Raw genomic sequence first — 20,216 nt, forward strand, 5'->3', positions numbered from 1 at the left:
GGAATAAAGTGAAGAAATTCAGCCGCGGAACAGGCACAATCGAGCCTCAGGTATGCTCCGTATACGTTATAAAGCTTAAAGCTGAAAGAGGTTTACTAGGGGTTGTGCAAGGTTAGAAGCTTTCGTCTATCAGTGTAAAACAAATCGACAATCAATGGTATTGAATACCCTTGGTGTAGAGATTTCAGCTTGCGAAATCTAGGAAAAAGTTATAAATCATCGAAGTGTCATAACCTATTGGTTATTCCAGACCAAAATCTGTACTAGAATAGAATTTGTAACAAGCACGCGTGAGTGGTATATGAATAGCACTATGTCTTCTCAGTCTCTATATATCCTCTCGGTCTTTATATATCCTCTCAACCTTTTAAATCTCACATATCCACTTTTAAGCTCATTTCTTTCACTCCACCAAAATTATGGCATTTAATGGCGGACTGAAATGTGTATGGAACGCCTGCACACGCGCCCATGCCCTGACATGCACCTTGGTGAATCAGGTAAAAGGTCAATACGCTGCAAGCGTGAAAAATCCCTGCGACATACAGGTGACAATCCTTTGTTTCCCTGAAAGTTGGAACATCGAACTATTAACAGACTATTCTCTGTTTTCGAAATATCCACCATTTCCAACGTCATGGATATCTCGTTGTACCTCCGCGTGAAACCCTCGCCCGAGGGAGGCGACCCCATTTTCCGCACTACCAACGACGACTTGATTCTCGGCGACTCCCAAGAAAAGTATGCATTTGAAAAGATCTTCCGCGGTCCTGCCTCCCAGGATAATGTTTACCAAAATACGGTCGCAAATTTGGTTCGAAAGGTGCTCACCCAGCGGGAAGATGCGTGTTTCGTGGCAATGGGGCCGTCCAACAGTGGAAAGTCCTATTCGATGTTCGGAACTACTGCCGAACCGGGGATTTGTTTCCAGAGCTTGAGGGACATTTTTACGCATCAGGAAGGATCGCTGGACCGGCTGATGGTTAGTTTATCCATGTTTGAACTCCACAATGACTTCATCCGAGACCTCTTCACCAACGAAATCACACCCAAAACCAACAGGGAGATCTACACCGGTCCAGACCACAAGATTAGATGCAATGTTTCGAAGAAAGTAGCGGAGAGCTATGCTGAGAGCGTAGAATTGGTCCGCCGAGGTTTGGTCCACCGCTCCATGGCTGCCACCGCCACCAACCCTTACTCCTCGCGGTCCCATTGCTTCATTCAGATCGACCATGTGCGGTTTAACCCAGGTCCCAGTACTAATTTCCGCCACAGCGATAGCGTAATCTTTGAAAAACACCCCGTTTCTCCTCCCAGCTCCATCGCCAGGTTGACCATTGCTGACTTGGCAGGAAACGAGCGGACAAAGTTAGCCGAAACCTACGGAACCACCCTCAAGGAAGGGGCCTACACCAATACCACATTGTCCGAGTTGGGCAGAGTGTTGGAAATGGCCAGTACTCGGCGGCGCGTGTCCGCACCGGCGATCCGCAACTCCAAGTTGACCCGACTTTTGTTCACGGACTTGGTCAACCCGCTTGTGCGGTCGTCGCTTGCCTTGATGGTAAATCTTGATCCGCAGGGGGACGTTTCCACCGTCAGCCAGTGCCTTCGGTTTATTTGGCCATTGAAGTGCCTGGGGGCATTGGCTAGATTACCGTCAGCCAGCTGTGAGACCCCCATCCCCGTGGACCCGTCTAGCGCTGGAAAGATAGTTGAAGCCGAGTTACGGGTTACTGAGCTGGAAAATACGAGACTTTTGGCGGAATGTGTACAACTTAGAGCGGAAAACACCCTTCTTAGAGAGGAAAACATTTTGTTTGAGAGCAGGCTCTTGGACTTGGAACGCGTCACTCGGATAAACGTGGGCGAACACTACGATCTTCTTATTGAAAGGTTGAAGAACGAGTATGAGTCGCACAGATTCAAGCAGGAGGATAACTATACAAAGGAATCGGATAAAAAATTGGAGCTGCTTTCAAAATACTACGAGAAGAAATTGGCCGATATGGGCGAGGAACACGAACGGCTCGAGGGCGAATTAGAAGAAGCGAAGGGTGAAATGGAGGTGTTGGTGTTAGATAAGCAGATTGTTGCGGAGGAGGTGGACTACTACAAGCTCAAGCTTGGGTTTACAGCCGACGAATTGGCTTCGTTAGGGGAAAAGCATGGAAAGCTTGAGGCTGAAGCAGCAGAGGTGGTGGCGAAGTACGACACGCTTAAATCGTCAATAGAGGAATTGACGGTGTTTAAAGAGAAGTATGGGCCTTTGCATGACAAACACGAGGCATTAACGATGGCCTATGAGACCATGGTCAAAGCGCAGGTGAAGGAGAGAAATGCCAAACTGGACTCTGAAGCCAGAATGATACAGGCCCTTGGGGATTCCCGTCGTGAGAGCTCTGAGCTAAAGAGAAAGCTTGAGTCTCAGGATGCGAATTTGAAATCCATTCAAGCGGAATTAGATGAGTTGAAAAATTCAGAAGTGAAAGGTGCTAATTCTGAGACGGTGACTAGCCCGTCCAAGAAGGACAATGAAAGTGTTCAAAAACCAGTACAGTGGAAGGTTGCAAAGTTCAAACGGCCAACCGAAGCACAGGCCATGGAACACCTCGATAACTACCCTAAGGACAAGAGGGCCATTGCAAAGCTGATTCTTGCGGAAGCAAAAGAAAACATATCCCCAGCCAATGCAGCCAGTGTCTTGAAGCACCAACGCGACCCAAGTAGCTCGGATAAACATGGGTCTAAGAAGCGCGTGCTTGCCCGTAAACGCGGTAATTCCAAAAATGAGAAGGACATTTAAGACTGGCGGAGTCATACCCTTTTACGAATTATGAACCATATGCATTGGAAGTTAAACTGGCCACAAAACGGCACTTAGATCCGTATAGTGAGATGCAATAAATGATTATCGTTCCACTGGCTTGTAATTATGACCTGCCCGTTTATCACCATAGCCTCTATTTTATTACAGTAGCAGCTGGAGGGCAGTAAATCTTAGGGCTGCGCCGTTCCTTCAGTGCGCTGTTTAGTTGCAGGAGCATTCCATTATATTTTTTTTTCAGCTTGAGATGCCATCGGCCTTTTGCTTAGCCTCGCCAACAAGCAATATATAATGGTCGGTGAAAAACATAGCCCCAGTGAGGAGGAGAGCGACTTTCCGTCGCACTTGGAGAACGACATCGACCCAAACGAGAAGTTGGACAACCCGATCTCCATCATGTTGGTGTGGGAGAATCCAGACAAAGAGGAAGGCAACGAGATGACAGATATTGCATTGCCGGGTGTGCAAACGTTCCAGGAAATGAACGATTTTTTTGACCAGTTTGACGAGGTAGTTGCCATTCCGAACGAGGGTAACATCAAGTACGACGTGGGCAGCGACGGGTTGGTGGTCATTGTGGTGCAGACCCCCGAAATCAGATTGCAAGTCACTGAGTTTATCGACAAGTTCAAGTCTGAGCATAAGGAATCTGAATAAATTTGAGGATATTGAGGGATAACCCGATGGAGGGACTAACTCTCGTAGATGGAACGTCAAGTTTGTCGCCACCAACTGGCTCGAGTTTTGTAATCTGCCTACATTTATAGATGGTGGAATATACCCTAGAATAAAGCGCACTATCTGTCAGAGGAGTCTATTCTCGGATGATCGGGCAACAGCCAGATTAAACCCAGAGATTTTGAGGATTGGCTGATTAGAAATGGTCTGTCATAGGCCAGCCTCCAACAACACTATCAGTGAAACCCCCACACTGGTTATTTATATTGATTATTTATACTGGTTATTTATACTGGTTATTTACACATTTCTTTATAGAATCGATAAAGGTTTCATGAAGTCGAGTAAACCCATGTTAGTAACACATCCGTAGTGCTCTGTCATGACTGTCTGCAGCGGTGGTGCGCCACGCCTACACCCCCCATCGACGTGTGCCTACCGCTCGCCACTACTTCAAAACGACCAACGCAATTGTCTCCTCCCCACTCCATCATTCATCATTATCACACAATGGAAGGTACCGAGATCCCACGCATTCCCGACTTCAAGCTCTCCGAACAGGTGTTCGTGTTGGCGAACCCCAATGCCATCGCCGATGCCAACCGTCCACAGAAGCAGCAGCAAATAGCTGCGAGCGTATTAGCCGCCGTCACGGAGAACAACTTGGGCCCGTACTACAAACACATTTCAGAGGAATTACCGGCGTTTTTCCCGTTCGACGCACAGTTGCACGCGCAATTGAATGCCGCAAACGAAGAGCAGATTGCCGAGTTGAAGCAGACGCTCAAAGAGGTGGAGGACGAAGACAAAGGTGAGATGGAGACGTTGAACGGGTGGATCAAGCTCGGGAACTACTACGCCGAGATCGGAGACAAGGCCAATGCCGTTGCCACGTTGAAGAAGGCGCAGGAGTTGGCGCCCAGCACTGGGATCAAGATTGACATCTTGTTGACCATCACGCGGGTCGGCTTCTTTTTCAACGACTATCCGTTTGTGCTCTCGCACTTGAACGAGATCAAGCTGCTCAGTGAGAAGGGTGGCGACTGGGAGCGCCGCAACCGCTACAAGACGTACTTGGGGCTCTACCACCTCGCCACCAGAAACTTTGGTGAGGCCACGAGCTTGTTGATTGATTCCTTGGCAACCTTTACATCCAGCGAATTGATTGACTACGACCAATTGGCGCAGTTTGCAATCATCGCGGGTCTCTTGTCCTTGGACAGGCCGGAGTTGAAGAAAAAGATTATTGACTCGCCGGAGATCTTGGCCATCTACTCGTCCGCCCTGCACTTGGAACCATTGATCAGCTTGACAAACGCGCTCTACATCTCCGAGTACCCCGTATTTTTCCGTTTGTTGATGGACACGAATGATACCTTAGTCTTGCCGTCAAAGTACTTGTTCCACCATTCGAACTTCCTTTTGAGAGAGATCAGGGTTAAGGCCTACTCCCAGTTATTGGAGAGCTACAAGTCATTATCGTTAAACTCGATGGCGCAACAGTTCAGCGTGTCTGTCGCCTTCTTGGACGAGGACTTGTGCAAATTCATTCCGAACAAGAAGTTGAACTGCGTAATTGATAAAGTCAACGGCATCGTCATCACCAATAGACCGGACAACAAGAACAACCAGTACCAGGCGTTGATCAAGAACGGTGACCAATTGTTGACCAAGTTGCAAAAGTACGGCGCGGCCGTCAAGTTGAGCGGTGCCGAGAGGATTTAGACGTAAAACGAATCGATGTAAATTATATGTAATTTGAATTCTGCAAAAGCCAGTGGTCCTATTGGAAGATGGCTTGGGGTCTAAGTATAGTCAGCTCTTGATCTTGTATGAAACGCGTTAGGTGTCGAGGCTCTGTGAGCGGCTGAAAAAGTGTTTGATACGTCTTTTGGGTAACGTATAGATAATGGGGTGTAGTCAGGTTTACGATGCCTTTAAGCTGCCCACCCCCAACGAGACTAGTGATCTCCTTGAAGGGATCTCTGGTATGAAGGAAGCCCAATTGTCAAATAAAGCTCGCAGTTCGAACCAAATACCCAAGACACTCCAATCTACACTTAACCATATACCAGTGGCACCAGTGATTACACCTTGACCACAAACTTATTTTGTATTCAATCCTCCGCACAGCTATCTTAAATCCTTCACCTATACGATCAAACGGTTCTTCTGTCACTCAAATACCTCACGACCGGACCCAAGCCGGTGATTTCGGTCAACTGGTCATACCAGTTCAAAATAACACCACTGTTGACGCTGCCCGCCAAGCCCTGGTTCATAATCTTGTACAAATACTTCACCAAATTGTCCTGCTGGGCCTTGTCCAACTGCAGAACAATGTCCTTGATGTCATTCACATTCTTGTTGTAGACCAACACATCCGAAAGCGCCTTAGCGTAGGCATCCTTCTCGGAATCGCTGTTACCATACGGCGGTTGGGTCAAGGCCAATCTCAACGCCTCAACCGGCTGTCCCGTGGACTGTAACAGGAGGATTTTCTGCTGGATGGTCTGAAGCTGGTTGGCGGGAATAGCCGCAATATTCGGCTTTAAGTCTTCAGCCGTCAACTTTGAGTCGGTGTTCAAGGCGTCAATGTCAATTCTTCTCCAGTCTTCCATTATAGTGTAGTTCGTAAAGATTTAGGGAGGGTGGAAGTCTTATCCAACATGACTTTTAGGAAGGAGGCGCGGAAGATGAACGAGTTGGGTGAATGCAGGATATACACTTGAGGTAGGCTTACAGTCAATGGGTGAGGTTGTGCTCTTAACCATTGTCAATTAATAAGTACTGACAACTCATAGTGCGAGAAACTGATGGTTGATTAGTTTAGGGGTAAAAGTGCTACCAGTGGTCAGAGCAATGTTCAGAAAGAACACTAAGTATGATACTATGGATGTCTGCACTTTCTCCACTCGGTAATGTTGCGGGGTATCGTATTCTCTGAAAGATGGATTACGTGGATACCAGAAGCTACTGGATAATGTCCATTTCCATGAATTGCACTATGCAACGCTTGATGAAAGCCCCGATCTTACTGGTGACTTCTGGTAGCCATGGGCAGAAAATTATGGGCAGAAAGTTATAGACAACCAGCCATTGCAGTTTTCGCAAGCTAGAGCTTATATCCCAGCCCCATAATCGCCAGTTTTAATTACTTTAATAGCAATACCTAAACAGGTCCGTACACTAGAAACGTCTCTGTGTTTTCACGATGTGACATGCAACAGGTTGGCTAGTCTCCTAGAAACGATCTCTGCAAGCCAAATACTCCTGTCCGGTTCTTGACTTTAAGTATATTAGGGTATGTACATTACATCTACATGGCTGCCTATAAGTCTCACGGGTTTTTAATACCATGAGCTCTGTTAGTACATCTTCCAATGAGGATCCTTGCGCTGATGCCGTACGCGGTTTTTCCGAGCACGGCATCACGAGCCGACACCCCCAACGAACGGCCGACCTTCGAATTCATAATTTACCCGAGCGGAGAAATTCATACGCGTGGAGCGCAAGCCTTCCCGATCGAGCTCCCGATTCCTGGTTTTACAGGTTAAAATTCAGAACGTAGCCGAATTCATTAAGCGATTACACTTTAGACAACCACTTAAATGGAGTTTAACCGTCAAAACATCCTAATCCTAGTCAAATAAAGCTACCCCGGAAAATTCAAGAGCATGGCTAACTCGACGCGGTTGGAACTAGCTCTGAGTCAGTGTTCTGGGTGATCCCTTTTCCGGACGCATCATCACTATGGTCCTCTATTGTTACGGGAGGTCCACCCTTTCCCCTCACAGCAAAAAGTATATTTAGCGGCCAGTCCCGCCTATATCGTAGACGCCCGCTTAAAACTAAATTCTTTCCACTTGTAATATTACACAATCACGATGGTTCACTTAGGCCCTAAACCCCCAGCTGCCAGAAAGGGCTCCATGACGGATGTCCCAAAGGAATTGATGGACCGCATCGACCACTACCGCGAGATCTTCACTGTGTCGCCAGAGCAGATGCGCGAGATCTCCGACCACTTTGCTGCCGAGTTGGCCAAGGGCTTGTCGAAGGAAGGTGGAAACGTGCCAATGAACCCAGGCTGGGTCTTGGACTTTCCTACCGGCAAGGAGACCGGCGACTACCTTGCCATCGACCTTGGTGGCACCAACTTGCGGGTGGTGCTTGTTAAGTTGGGCGGCAACCGCGACTTCGATTCAACCCAGTCCAAGTACGCGTTGCCAGACAACATTAGAACCGCGTCCGCTGATGAATTGTGGAACTTCATCGCCGACTGCTTGAAGAAGTTTGTGGATGAAGAGTTCCCCCACGGCGTGGAGGACGGCAAGCTCTTGCCGTTGGGCTTCACCTTCTCCTACCCCGCCACGCAGCACGCTATCAACGTGGGGATCTTGCAGAGATGGACCAAGGGGTTTGATATTGCCAACGTCGAAGGGCACGATGTGGTGCCAATGTTGCAGGCGGCAATTGAAAAGCGCAGCATCCCAATCAAGATTGTTGCTGTAATCAACGACACCACTGGGACTTTGGTTGCGTCCGCCTATGCCGACCCTGAGGCCAGGATGGGCTTGATCTTCGGGACGGGGTGCAACGGTGCCTACTACGATGTCTGTGGTGACATTCCCAAGTTGGAGGGCTGCTTGCCGGATGATGTTTCGCCTGAGACCCCGATGGCGATCAACTGCGAGTACGGTTCGTTCGACAATGAACACAAGGTGTTGCCAAGAACGAATATTGACGTCCAGATCGACGCAGAGTCGCCAAGACCTGGCCAGCAGGCGTTTGAGAAGATGATTTCCGGCTACTACTTGGGCGAGGTATTGCGCTTGGCGCTCGTGGAGGTTTGCGAGATGGGTTTGATCTTTGAGAACCAAAACTTGGAGAAGTTGCGCCTGCCGTTCTACTTGGACGCGTCGTATCCGTCCCGGGTCGAGCAGGATCCGTTTGAGAACTTGAGTGACACTGAGGACTTGTTCAAGAACGAGTTAGGAATTTCCACGACCGAGCCAGAGAGAAAGTTGATCAGGGCTGTATCGGAGATGATCGGTACTAGAGCTGCAAGATTGGCTGTCTGTGGGATTGCCGGGATCTGCAAGAAGAGAGGCTACACTACTGCGCACTGTGCCGCTGACGGCTCGGTCTATGAAAAGTACCCTGGGTTCAAGGAGAGAGCTGCTAAGGGGCTTAGAGATATTTTCCAGTGGGAGACTGCGGAGGACCCGATTGTGATTGTCGCGGCCGAGGATGGTTCCGGTGCTGGTGCCGCCATCATTGCCGCGTTGACCGAGAAGAGATTGGCCGTGGGGAAGTCTGTGGGGGCGAGAAAGTAGACGAAAAACTATAATAGCACTGGCTGAAGGCGAGGGCCGTAGCGTTACGAATAAACCTTTAGAGCAATTTGTGTAACAGAAAGAAATGGTATACTGGAGTGGGTACGTCTGAATAGAGCCCTGCACTGTCTCAGGTGCGCACTTTCACTACGATACGTAGGTAGCGTACAAAGGCGTTGAGGTTTGTGGATGGCTAATTGAAATTCAGGAATATGGGACTTTCCATCTCGAAGCAACTTAACCGTGAAAAATGGGCATTCTCTTGAAAGGCACATCGAATGCGTGGGATAGAAGTTTATCCGGTGTACCTTAGGACATATCAGTGACATTTATTTTGATCAGTTATAACTATTAGGTCCATTAAAGCTTAATACGCCAGCGGTAAGCCCAAGATTCTATAGCTATTGTTAAAGTTTCTAGTTACCATCATATCTTCCCCACTCGGTCGGTCTGTAAAATGTACCAAGCTATACAAACTAAAAAGATACCCACTCTGGGGCCATTAAGAGAGCTTCCCTGACTGAATTAAAGCCATTTGTTCCTACAACTATACTTCAATAAATAACTTCGACTCTAAAGAGGAAAAAATGGTCCCTAGCAGGATCGAACTGCTGATCCCCGCGTTATTAGCACGATGCCTTAACCAACTGGGCCAAGGGACCAAATCAATGACTGCTTTGAGATTATACATCTAACACCTTAGAAGTCCGATCCTAGCCCTGAAGCAAATTATATTTGTCGATTATCTTGAAGAGTATAAAAAAGATTAAACTCTCTCTGTTACATCATTTTTCAGCTACAAATAATAGGCTCGAGTCACCTCACAAAAACCGCTTGAACAAACACTTCCAAAACTCCTGTATATAACCTAGACTAATCGCACTTCATTGAGATACTAGGGCTCGCTGCACCCCGGTCGTGCACCGCCTAGCCGGACAGACACAATCCATTTGACATAAGCGACAAGCGAAACGCACCCTTCCTTAAAACCCTCCCTGACATCTCTTTCTGACATCTTTCCCTACAAACTCTTCCAGACTATCTCCTGGAACCCCTCTCTACCAACTCTTTCCTATCCTGCAAGATATTCATGCACCCAGAAGAGGAAGAAACATTGGCGCAGTCGCTTACCGCGATCGTAGACATAGGTCCCAACGGGGTCCGCTTCTCCATCTCGTCGCTTGCGCCATACCACGCGCGGATCATGCCGTGCCTCTACAAAGACAAGATCATGGCGGTGCTTTTCCAGTATGTGATCGCCAGTGATACGGCCGAGCACCGCGACCTCAGCATCCCCGCGGAGACGATCAGCGACGTGGTGCGCTCGATGGTGCGGTTCAAGCTCACATGCGAGGATTTTGGCGTGGACACGGACAAGAACGTGAAGGTGGTGGCGAGCGAGATGAGTACGTACACACCGAACGCGCCAGACTTTTTCCGCCGCATCACGGAGATCACCGGATGGCCCGTGGAGGTCATCTCGCGCCACGACGAGGGCATGATGTACGCATTCGGCGCCGCGAGTTCCATCACGCGCAACAAGGGCTTGCTCCTCGACTTGAGCGGTGGGTCGCTCCGCTTGGGCTGGATCTCCATCGATCACAAGACCGGTCCGGTGGCCGTGAGCCCCACGCCTTTGGTGTTGCCGTACGGCTCCGCCACGCTTACCAAGACGCTCAACGAGGCGTGCGCACTTGGCAATGAAATAGCCGCACGCACGGCGTTGTACCGCGAGATCCAGGACACGTTCCGTGACTGTACCGAACACATCCAGCTTCCACAGGAGCTCTTCCAAGCCAACGAGGGCTTTGAGTTGTTCACGTGTGGCGGTGGATTCCGCGCGTTGGGCCACTTACTTCTCGCGGAGGACAAGGACAATCACCCCATCTCCACCGTCATCAATGGCTACGAGGTACCGTTCACAGATGTGCAGAACATGGTGGACTACTTGTTGTTGAAGAAGACCGTCCCGCACCCTGACCGCGCGATCTTCAAGCTCAGTGACCGCCGCCGCGCGCAGTTGCCGGCCGTAGGCTTTCTCTTGAGTGTGCTCTTTGAGTGTCTCCCGCCGATTAAGACCGTGCACTTCAGCGAGTGCGGCATGCGCGAAGGTATGCTCTACAAGTCGCTTCCGCTTGAGCTATTGAGCCAAGACCCGCTTATCACCGCGACAAACCCGTACCGGCCACTTCTCGTGGACAAGTACCTCAAGCTCCTCGAGAAAGCGCTCCCCGTAGAGGTCATCCCCGACGAGATCCTCCACTCGCTTGCGCCTGCCTTGTGCAACATTCTCTTTGTCCACTGCTCGTACCCGAAGGAGGTGCAGCCGACGGCAGCATTGCACATCGGCACCAGTGGCATTCTCCTGGGCTGCCACGGGCTCAGCCACCGACAGAAGGGCTTGATCGGCATTGCATGCTGCGAGCGCTGGGGCGGCGATATCTCTACCAACGAGCAGGTGTTCTACGAGAAGTTGTCGCGCATGATCCTCAAGAGCGGCGAAGAGCCCGAGATGGAGTTGATGATCTACTGGTCTAAGTACATCGGGCGGCTTATGTTTGTTTTGTGCGGCATCTACCCTGGTGGTAACATCCGCCATGGCGCCATTCACTTCGATGTGCAGCCCTACAAGAGCAAACGGCCTGGTGACGCGCCGACCGACCCCCAGAGCACTGCACGCGAGGAGGACGATATATTGGGCGTGGACAAGTTGAACCAGCTCGCGCTCTACGACTTGCCGGATAACAGCAAACGCCACTACAAGATCTGCGTGAAGATCCGCAAGAATGATATCCAGATCTCGTCCGCCACCGTCAAGACCCGTTTGATTGAACTTCAGAAGTACATGAGACTGTTGAACAAGGAGAGCAAAGCCATGCACAAGTGCAAGATCGAAGTCAAGTATGCGTCGGAGAAGGCCTAAGTGATATGAGTAATGTACGAACCAAGTTAAGATTTATAGCGTAGCCGTGGGTATGATAAGGGTCAGTTTCCGCAGTTTAGACCGCCGTAAGGATAAGCTGATTATGAGCATGTAGCATGCAACGGTAATTGTTCTTGGTTTTCAGCAGGGGCAGTCCAGAGCCTACGTGCTTTGCTATAGCAGATTTCACTCGCCGCTACCGACTGAACTCCAAGTTTTCCAAGAATGCAGATCTCCTTCTCACATCAGCTAGAAAAAAATAACAACGACGGATATTGAAACAGGATAAATTCAACTAGAAGTACGCTCATACCAGTATAGTCAGGTAGTACCGACCACACCGAGGATCTCAAATAAGCAATACAAGCCAGGAGGTTCTGCAACAAAAAAACGGTTAAAGTTGTTGTACAATCCACACTGTAGGTCCCAAAAGGTTTAATCTACGCAAGGTGATTATAATCATAGTTAGTTCTCTCATACATCGAAGTTTCAAAAAAAAAACTGAATGCGAAACCGCTTGATACTAACACATTTCGTGGTTCCCGTCTGATAAAAATCTCCTTTGCTACCTCACACATTGAACCAAACATGTGATAGTGTAGTAATTCTACCCATGAATATATCTCAGCATCCTATTACTGCTCCTTTCTATATATTATACACATTAACTCCTACTGCAGGTGCGACTCCAGAGCCACCGATGCCAATTCCGCGGTATCGGTATCACTTTATTTACAAAAACTTGGATTGCTGTTGAATCTGGCGCTGCCTTTGGGCCATTCGAGCCGATGGCTCTACTCTGGCACCACGCCAGCCGTAACGGAACCCGATTTCGTGGGCGAGAATCTCACCGCAACCCACCATGATCCCGTTAATGAACGGCAAGACCAAATTGATGCCGCATCTGACCAAGAACGCCAACACGGAAAACTCCTCCAGCTTTACCAAGGTGCCACTGGAGGGAACCGTGACAAAATTCTCATTGGTGTCGGAAAGGTACGAGATAGACTGGTTGTCGAATGGCGCCTCCTCTGAGTCTGAACCAAAAATGACCTTGTCGAGTTCGGTTGGGGCGTCGTCTGTGATGGCAGAGGGCTCGCTGGAGAAAGCCTTGATCTCCTGGTGTGCAGCATCCGCTATGTCCTGTAGGATTTCATTTGTAGCGGACATCGTAACTGTGAAGATGATTGATGGTATCTCCGTTAATCAGTTGTCAAGTTGCCTCTGCTTGTCATATACCGGATACATTTCGGTTTTACTCGAAGGCTGATTGCCCCAGTGGTAATTTCGCGGAAACATCTTATTCGCGAGATGGAAATTCGCAAAGTACAAAAATGTGGATTTTTGTAGTTAGCGATTCTAAACGTTGGTGCTCGGAAGACAAGGTTCCGAAGCCGAGGTGTGGGTGTTCTCCGTCTCGCTTGCGATCACTAGCTACCCCAGAACATGTAGATTTATATCCGAATTGTCTTTATAGTATACTGCTTAGGTTTTACTCCAAATACAATAAGAAATAGGTTTGTTGACCCGAGCCTAGACGGAGTCGTGTTGCGGTCCCCTGGTTTGAAAATTGTATTGACGTACTAGCATTTCTGAACGCAGGATAGAGAGGGGTAAATATTTCCTCCATTCCTGTATGAGATTTAAAAAAACTACCTCAGACTATACAAACTCATTGTGACAGTATTCCATTGTAACAATATTTCATTGTGACTATTCCATTATAAAATGTCCACCACTCACAGAATTGAGACCGATGCCTTTGGCGAGATCGCGGTGCCATCAGACAAGTACTGGGGCGCCCAGACTCAGAGATCCTTGCAGAATTTCGACATCGGCGGTGCCTCCGAACGGTTACCTGAACCATTGATCGTCGCGTTTGGAGTTTTGAAAAAAGCAGCAGCGGCTGTTAACTTAACCTTCGGCTTGGACCCGGAGGTTGCGCGTGCTATCCAGCAAGCGGCGCAGGAGGTGGTGGAAGGCTCTTTGTCGCTGCACTTTCCGCTTGTAGTGTTCCAGACTGGCTCCGGAACCCAGTCCAATATGAACGCCAACGAAGTTATCTCCAACAGAGCCATCGAGCTTTTGGGTGGTGTGTTAGGCTCAAAGAGCCCGGTTCATCCAAATGACCACTGCAACATGTCCCAGTCCTCCAACGACACCTTTCCCACCGTCATGCATATCGCCGCGGTCATGGAGATTGTCAGCAAGTTGTTGCCTTCTTTGACCGAGTTGAGAGATGCGTTCCAGGCCAAGTCGGACGAATTTTCCAGCATCATCAAGATCGGGAGAACCCATTTGCAGGACGCCACGCCGTTGACCCTCGGACAGGAGTTTTCGGGCTACGTTCAGCAGTTGACCAACGGGATCGCTCGCGTCGAGGCAACACTTCCTCGCTTGTCTCTCTTGGCACAGGGTGGTACGGCCGTGGGTACCGGCTTAAACACGCCGCTAGGCTTTGACACCGCCATCGCCGCAAAAATCTCTGAGCTCACGGGCTTGGAGTTCCGCACGGCGCCAAACAAGTTTGAGGCCTTGGCGGCCCATGACGCCATTGTTGAGGCCTCCGGTGCCTTGAACACGCTTGCTGCTTCGTTGTTCAAAATTGCAAACGACGTTCGGTACTTGGGGTCCGGGCCAAGATGCGGTTACGGCGAATTGTCGCTCCCAGAGAACGAGCCTGGCTCTTCCATCATGCCGGGGAAGGTCAACCCTACTCAGTGCGAAGCCTTGACCATGGTGTGTACTCAAGTGTTTGGCAACAATGCCACCATCACCTTTGGTGGCGCCCTGGGTCAGTTTGAGTTGAACGTGTTCAAGCCGGTGATGGCCAAGTGCTTGTTGTCCTCGATCAGATTATTGGCAGACTCCTGCAGATCGTTCAGAATCCACTGCGTGGTCGGCATCAAGGCCAACGAGGACAGAATTGCCAAGTTGTTGAACGAGTCGTTAATGTTGGTGACCGCCTTGAACCCGAAGATTGGATACGACAAAGCGTCGCAGGTGGCGAAGAACGCCCACAAAAAGGGCATCACATTGTTGGAGTCCTGTTTGCAGTTGGAGGTGATGAGCGAGGAGGAGTTCCACCAATGGGTCAGACCAGAGAAGATGATCGGCCCGAAACAGTAGGGATAGGTGATTCTAACGATTGCACGGGTACAAGTTTTTGTTATTTTTAACCTACAAATAATCCAGATTTGTGTTGGTCTCAACCCATGAGCAATGGCGCGTATTCAATACCATAAACTTTCACAGTTAGAAGGGTATTAGGTATGCTACTAGCATCAAAAGCGTAGCTATGTTTGCATAGGGTGATAGGAATGAGAAAACCCTTGTGACCGTCCTTTTGTAAGAAGTGCTACGATTATTTGCCATGCTGTATCCATCCTATATTGAACAATGGTTTTTCGTGTGTAGACCATAGAAATAACGCATGGAACATGACTATAGAAGGGCTGTGGAACTGTGGCGCGGAGTTCCATATGGATGAGCCATGCCTTGTGCGTGTACACGGACATAATTTCATATTGGTTGGTGGATTCCTAATATTAGTCGCACCTGCTTTACAGTTCAAAAAACAAGGTTAGACTACATGTTCCCAAGGTTTCGTGAGTCGGACAATGGTTGAAACACACAGTGATGATATATATCCAGATTTTGGACACAAAGGCAAAAGGTTCCATTTAAACTTAAATGCGGAACTAATCAGTATAACGCGGTCAGTACTTGGCCACATATAGCAAGCTATGGTCTGAGTGACGCATCGTTGGTATCCACAATTTAACTTCTAAAGTGTGGCTTTTTTGGCCCCTACATATCCTGACGTTCGGCGTTCGTGCTGCCCTATAGCCTAACTTCCCGCTTACGGCGTTTTCAGTGTTTTTTTCGGGCTTAGACCAATGACCTGCAAGTGCTTTCCACGCCACTGTATACCATGCCAAAGCCAACTAGACCGAGTGAATTCCTCCGTTCATGTTTGCAGTAATGTGCAAAGCCCAAAGTACTCAATTTATGTATATCGGGCAGGGTTACGTGAAATAAGGGGTGCAATAACGTGGACAACTAGCGTTAGAGGTTTGGGTGTATGACTATAAGCAGCCCATGGGAATTATGTTATCTGAACAGTGCCCAATACGCAAGCCCTCAGATAAGAACCGGCTATCAACTACGCGATTGCTAATATATGAGTTGTCACCCTGCGCTGAAACCTTATTCGCTCCCAGTCGGTGAGATGCTTGATAAAGTTTTCCGGAAGCTTTCTCATGGGCTTAATTGTACAGCAAAACCCCCCGTCCAATGCTTAGGCTTGTAAAAGAAAATTTGCCGGTGACGCAGGATCAATTTACAGCTTTTCGTCATGTCTCGTGATTTCAGGCTCTCATGAAGTGTACTCCTCCTAAATCCAGGCACTCCGAGGTTATGCATTCCTTCTTGGATCTGGAAGCTTGGCGTATCTACCAGGCTCTCGTCGTGGAATAACCTAAACAGGTCGCAGAATAGAACGTACGACTCTCGGCTTGGCCCTGAGAATTTTGGCATTATAAAACATGTCCGATACAGGGAACAGGATCCACGTGAGATAAGGAAATTTACTCCACAGCGGATAATTTATACTTTGTTCTATAATCAGTCATAGGCACTTTTTGAACTTTAAACAGACAAGGGGAGGGGGGAGGTGACTATACGAGTCAAACGCATTATCAGATGCGCTAAAAACATAGAACATCACTGACTAACCCGGTATAGCAGGGAACAGCGGGCCACTTTAAGATTTTTGGGCGTCGCCTTAGACGGCACCGTGTACCACAGTTAGGCCTCCACACTTATCTTTACGGGCCGGTGATAGTGGCGTCAGTGTAGGCTTCCACGATGTTTTACTCATACATCCGCTTACGTTTTGGATGGGTCCCTAAAATTAGCTCACATCCAAGGTTTGACAAACTGTGGCGGCGATAGCTCTATCACGTCGCTCTGTCCCGCTAGGGTATATATATCCTCCTCATCACTAAATGCGTGTAGAAAGCAGAAAATTATCGCCTCAACCTCAGGATGTCTGGCAAAGAAGCGATTTACGGCCCTCCAGAGACTGACGACTCCAAAGCCCAATTCAGCTCCACCAATGTTGATTTGTTGGAATCCGATGGCGTCTCGCAATCATCTCAGAGCAGACTTTCAGAAAAGCATGGAGTAGTCACCCGTGTCATAGAGCTCGACGATGTCTCCTTCGTCGAAGGAAACCCATCCGAAATGGACAACTCCCCGTATCCAGAAGTGAGGGCTGCGGTGACCACAGATATCGATGTAAATGTTCACCTCAATCACTGGCGAAGCTGGTTTTTGACAACGGTTTTCGTGATTGTTTTCAGCGGTGTCAATCAGTTCTTTTCCTTGCACTATCCTACCATCAGCATCGATTATGTCGTGGCCCAGGTTATCTCGTTTCCTATCGGTAAAGCGCTTGAAAAGTTGCCCGATATCCGGTTTCCGAGGGCGCCGTTTTTCAACTTGAATCCTGGCCCATTCACACCCCAGGAGCATGCGCTTTTGACCATTGTGGTTTCCTTGACCGCCTCCACCTCGTACGCGATGAACATCTTGATCGCGCAAACCAACTTTTACGACCAGGACTTAAATATTGGGTACCAGATCTTGCTTGTTTTGAGTACGCAGCTTTTGGGTTACGGGGCCGCGGGCTTGACCAGACGGTGGATAGTATACCCGGCCTCGATGACCTGGCCACAGTCTTTGATTACCTGCACGGTGTTCAACACCTTGTCCAAGTCCCTGTTGGGAGATAATCTCCAAGTTAGCCGGTTCAATATTTCACGTTACAGGATGTTTGCTATTGTGGGCACCAGTTCCTTTGTCTGGTACTGGTTCCCAGGCTTTATTTTCAAGGCATTGTCTTACTTCAACTGGGTGTGTTGGATTGCTCCAAAGAACATCGTGGTAAACCAAATCTTCGGGACCTCGTCTGGCTTGGGTATCATCCCAATCACCTTCGACTGGACCCAGATCACCCAGGCTTTGGGTGTGTCGCCTCTCGCCACGCCATTTTGGGTTGCTGCAAACACTTACGGTTCCGTGTTCCTCTTCTTTGTGATTGTGTTACCTTGCTTGTACTACACCAACACCTGGGATGCAAAGTATATGCCAATGATGAGCACCACCACTTACGACAACACGGCAAGCAAGTACAATGTTACCAAGGTCTTGGACAAGGATTTGGTGTTGAACAAGGCGGCATACAAAGCGTACTCACCTTTGATGGTTCCGTACTCCTACCTCTTGTCGTACGCCTTGAACTTTGCGGCTGTGTTATCCATTTTCACCCACACGTACTTGTACCACGGCAAAGACATCATGGGTAAATTGAGAAACTCCCAACACGGGGGGGAAGACATCCATAAGAGGCTCATGAACCGTTTCAACGAAGTTCCGGACTGGTGGTACGGCCTTCTCTGGGTCATCTCGGTAGGGTTGTCCTTCGCTGCTGTCTGTGGTTATCCAGGTCACACCCAATTGCCTTGGTGGGGTCTTGTTGTATCCTTGGGTATTACCTTTGTGGGCTTTATTCCGCAGGGCTTGTTGGAGGGGATTACCAACCAACATGTTGGGTTGAATATTGTTACCGAGTTGGTTGCTGGTTATATCTGGCCCGGTAAGCCGATTGCCAATATGATGGTGAAATTATACGGCTTCATCCCGATGAGACAAGGCTTGAATTTCTCTCGTGACTTGAAGTTGGGCCAGTACATGAAAGTCCCTCCTCGCACGATGTTTTTCATGCAAATTTGGGGCACCATCTGGGCCTGTCTTGTTAACGTTGGTGTTCAGCAGTGGATGCGTTTCCATGTCAAGGGCATTTGCTCTTCAAGCCAATCGGACGGGTTTACCTGCGCTCAGGGTAGAACAATCTTCAATGCTTCCATTATTTGGGGTGCGGTGGGGCCTAAGGAGTTGTTCTCTCTGGGCAAGAGATATAACGCCATCATGTACTTCTTCCTCATCGGAGCTATTTTCCCAATTTTCACCTGGTTACTCTGGAGACGGAACCCTACTAAGTGGTACGGGAAGATCAATGGACCGGTGTTTTTCACTGGCTCGGGGAACATCCCCCCATCCACTCTTTACAATTACTCGTTGTACTTTGTGACGTGCTATGTGTTCAATTCCTACATTAAGGACAACTTCAAGAAGTTCCACACAAAGTACAATAACGTTATTAGTGCCGGGTTTGATGCTGGTGTCGCGTTGTCGATTATCATCATTTTCCTCTGCGTTGTATACCCAGGAGGGAAGTTAAACTGGTGGGGTAATACCGTTTACCAAAAAACCTTGGATTATGAGTATGCCCCATTCTATACTTTGAAGAAGGGCCAGACGTTTGGTCCAAAAGAATGGTAGTTTTATATCAATGTATATGTTAAGCCCGATAGGAATGGATTTTTTATTTTAAACATGAATTACAAACTGTAATTATATATGTATATTGTATATATATACAAATAAACATATCGCATTCAAACGTTAATGCATATACGGATTAATATAAATTGGAAAAACAGCACTAGTTAATTCGGCAAACTTGATCAATACCAGAATATTCTGGGGCCGTTATGTCATACTTTTTGGAGATCTCAGCACTGATAAATCTCCCACCCAAGTAGTGGATCCCCGTAAACCTCAAAGAACAAGGTTTTGGAGCTGTAAGGCTTACTAGCATTGAAGGTTGAATGGAGATGTCGTGCACCGGACCCTCATCAACATTCCACCCAGAGGGAATATCAACACTCACAATCGGCTTGTCGAATTCGTTTCTGATCAACATGTCAATTATAGACCCAAAGGGCTCTCTGATTGGCGGACTGAATGAGAACCCAAAAATGGAGTCAACCAAAATATCCGCTTTCAAAACAACCTCTTTGAATCCGTCGTCGTTGATGGATGTCTTGACTTCAGGAATCTTAAACAGCGCCAATTGGGTCTGAAGGGACTCGAAAAGGGGTATTTTCCTATTCTGCTTCGGATAGTAGTATGAAGGATTATATCCTAGCAACTTTAAATGTCTGCAAGCTACAAGCCCATCGCCCCCATTGTTGCCAGGGCCAACGAGAAACAAGACATTGGGGTGGGACTCTGGAGGATACGTCTTGTAGATAGCCTGAGCAACGGCAAGTCCCGCAAGCTCCATCAACTGGTCAAGAGAGTAGCCAACTACTGGCGACATTAGCTCGACATCAAGGGCTGCGGCTAGCTTGGAAGAGAGAACCTAGAGATTTTAGTATTGACCAGCGGAGCGTAGGTCCAGGCAGGCACGATCTGTATACTAACTTTAAAAGACATGGATACTACATTGGGTACTTGGTAAAATTTGAGTAGCTCTCTGGGCTCGTCGCAATGTAGAGTCATGGCTGCACCGTTCCTCAAGCCTGCGGCTGCTAAC

At 48.5% G+C, this 20,216-nt stretch overlaps 10 protein-coding genes and 1 non-coding gene across 11 annotated transcripts; 7 read left to right on the plus strand and 4 right to left on the minus strand.

The window, feature by feature from the left end:
* The first annotated feature begins 573 nt into the window (after window positions 1-573).
* Window positions 574-3,013, plus strand: BABINDRAFT_159278 (uncharacterized protein). The gene has a single exon (XM_019127567.1). The coding sequence runs from the start codon at window positions 638-640 to the stop codon at window positions 2,807-2,809; it is 2,172 nt and encodes a 723-aa protein (XP_018988093.1). The 5' UTR covers window positions 574-637; the 3' UTR covers window positions 2,810-3,013.
* A 70-nt stretch (window positions 3,014-3,083) lies between these two features.
* On the plus strand, window positions 3,084-3,853 carry BABINDRAFT_159279 (uncharacterized protein). Its single transcript, XM_019127568.1, has one exon. The coding sequence runs from the start codon at window positions 3,122-3,124 to the stop codon at window positions 3,485-3,487; it is 366 nt and encodes a 121-aa protein (XP_018988094.1). The 5' UTR covers window positions 3,084-3,121; the 3' UTR covers window positions 3,488-3,853.
* A 165-nt stretch (window positions 3,854-4,018) lies between these two features.
* RPN7 (proteasome regulatory particle lid subunit) lies at window positions 4,019-5,233 on the plus strand (the record flags this gene model as incomplete). Its single annotated transcript, XM_019131539.1, has 1 exon — window positions 4,019-5,233. One exon carries the CDS (start codon window positions 4,019-4,021, stop codon window positions 5,231-5,233), a length of 1,215 nt encoding a protein of 404 aa, XP_018988095.1.
* A 434-nt stretch (window positions 5,234-5,667) lies between these two features.
* Window positions 5,668-6,129, minus strand: ARC15 (Arc15p; the record flags this gene model as incomplete). Its single annotated transcript, XM_019131502.1, has 1 exon — window positions 5,668-6,129. The coding sequence occupies one exon, from the start codon at window positions 6,127-6,129 to the stop codon at window positions 5,668-5,670; it is 462 nt and encodes a 153-aa protein (XP_018988096.1).
* A 1,266-nt stretch (window positions 6,130-7,395) lies between these two features.
* On the plus strand, window positions 7,396-8,847 carry HXK2 (hexokinase 2; the record flags this gene model as incomplete). Its single annotated transcript, XM_019131498.1, has 1 exon — window positions 7,396-8,847. The coding sequence occupies one exon, from the start codon at window positions 7,396-7,398 to the stop codon at window positions 8,845-8,847; it is 1,452 nt and encodes a 483-aa protein (XP_018988097.1).
* A 588-nt stretch (window positions 8,848-9,435) lies between these two features.
* BABINDRAFT_t43 lies at window positions 9,436-9,509 on the minus strand. The gene has a single exon. It is a non-coding gene; the product is annotated as a tRNA-Ile (tRNA).
* Window positions 9,510-9,847: 338 nt separating this feature from the next.
* On the plus strand, window positions 9,848-11,796 carry BABINDRAFT_159282 (Ppx/GppA phosphatase family protein). The gene has a single exon (XM_019127569.1). It carries the CDS (start codon window positions 9,938-9,940, stop codon window positions 11,768-11,770), a length of 1,833 nt encoding a protein of 610 aa, XP_018988098.1. The 5' UTR covers window positions 9,848-9,937; the 3' UTR covers window positions 11,771-11,796.
* Window positions 11,797-12,502: 706 nt separating this feature from the next.
* On the minus strand, window positions 12,503-12,940 carry MIM1 (Mim1p; the record flags this gene model as incomplete). Its single annotated transcript, XM_019132265.1, has 1 exon — window positions 12,503-12,940. The coding sequence occupies one exon, from the start codon at window positions 12,938-12,940 to the stop codon at window positions 12,503-12,505; it is 438 nt and encodes a 145-aa protein (XP_018988099.1).
* Window positions 12,941-13,393: 453 nt separating this feature from the next.
* FUM11 (fumarase) lies at window positions 13,394-14,983 on the plus strand. Its single transcript, XM_019132653.1, has one exon. The coding sequence runs from the start codon at window positions 13,499-13,501 to the stop codon at window positions 14,897-14,899; it is 1,401 nt and encodes a 466-aa protein (XP_018988100.1). The 5' UTR covers window positions 13,394-13,498; the 3' UTR covers window positions 14,900-14,983.
* A 1,851-nt stretch (window positions 14,984-16,834) lies between these two features.
* On the plus strand, window positions 16,835-19,177 carry BABINDRAFT_178904 (uncharacterized protein; the record flags this gene model as incomplete). The annotated part of the gene is made up of 1 exon (XM_019131074.1): window positions 16,835-19,177. The coding sequence occupies exon 1, from the start codon at window positions 17,018-17,020 to the stop codon at window positions 19,175-19,177; it is 2,160 nt and encodes a 719-aa protein (XP_018988101.1). The 5' UTR covers window positions 16,835-17,017.
* A 111-nt stretch (window positions 19,178-19,288) lies between these two features.
* On the minus strand, window positions 19,289-20,039 carry BABINDRAFT_56736 (NADHX epimerase). Its single transcript, XM_019132262.1, has one exon. The coding sequence runs from the start codon at window positions 19,998-20,000 to the stop codon at window positions 19,341-19,343; it is 660 nt and encodes a 219-aa protein (XP_018988102.1). The 5' UTR covers window positions 20,001-20,039; the 3' UTR covers window positions 19,289-19,340.
* Window positions 20,040-20,216: the final 177 nt, after the last annotated feature.

Source organism: Babjeviella inositovora (genome assembly GCF_001661335.1).
Source record: "Babjeviella inositovora NRRL Y-12698 unplaced genomic scaffold BABINscaffold_1, whole genome shotgun sequence".
NCBI lineage: Eukaryota > Fungi > Ascomycota > Pichiomycetes > Serinales > Babjeviella > Babjeviella inositovora.

Bases quoted from the DNA above. Each gene is read 5' to 3' on its own strand.
- BABINDRAFT_159278 (XM_019127567.1), top strand. From the start codon at position 638: ATGGATATCTCGTTGTACCTCCGCGTGAAACCCTCGCCCGAGGGAGGC.
- FUM11 (XM_019132653.1), top strand. From the start codon at position 13,499: ATGTCCACCACTCACAGAATTGAGACCGATGCCTTTGGCGAGATCGCG.
- BABINDRAFT_159282 (XM_019127569.1), top strand. From the start codon at position 9,938: ATGCACCCAGAAGAGGAAGAAACATTGGCGCAGTCGCTTACCGCGATC.
- BABINDRAFT_56736 (XM_019132262.1), bottom strand. From the start codon at position 20,000: ATGTCGCCAGTAGTTGGCTACTCTCTTGACCAGTTGATGGAGCTTGCG.
- BABINDRAFT_159279 (XM_019127568.1), top strand. From the start codon at position 3,122: ATGGTCGGTGAAAAACATAGCCCCAGTGAGGAGGAGAGCGACTTTCCG.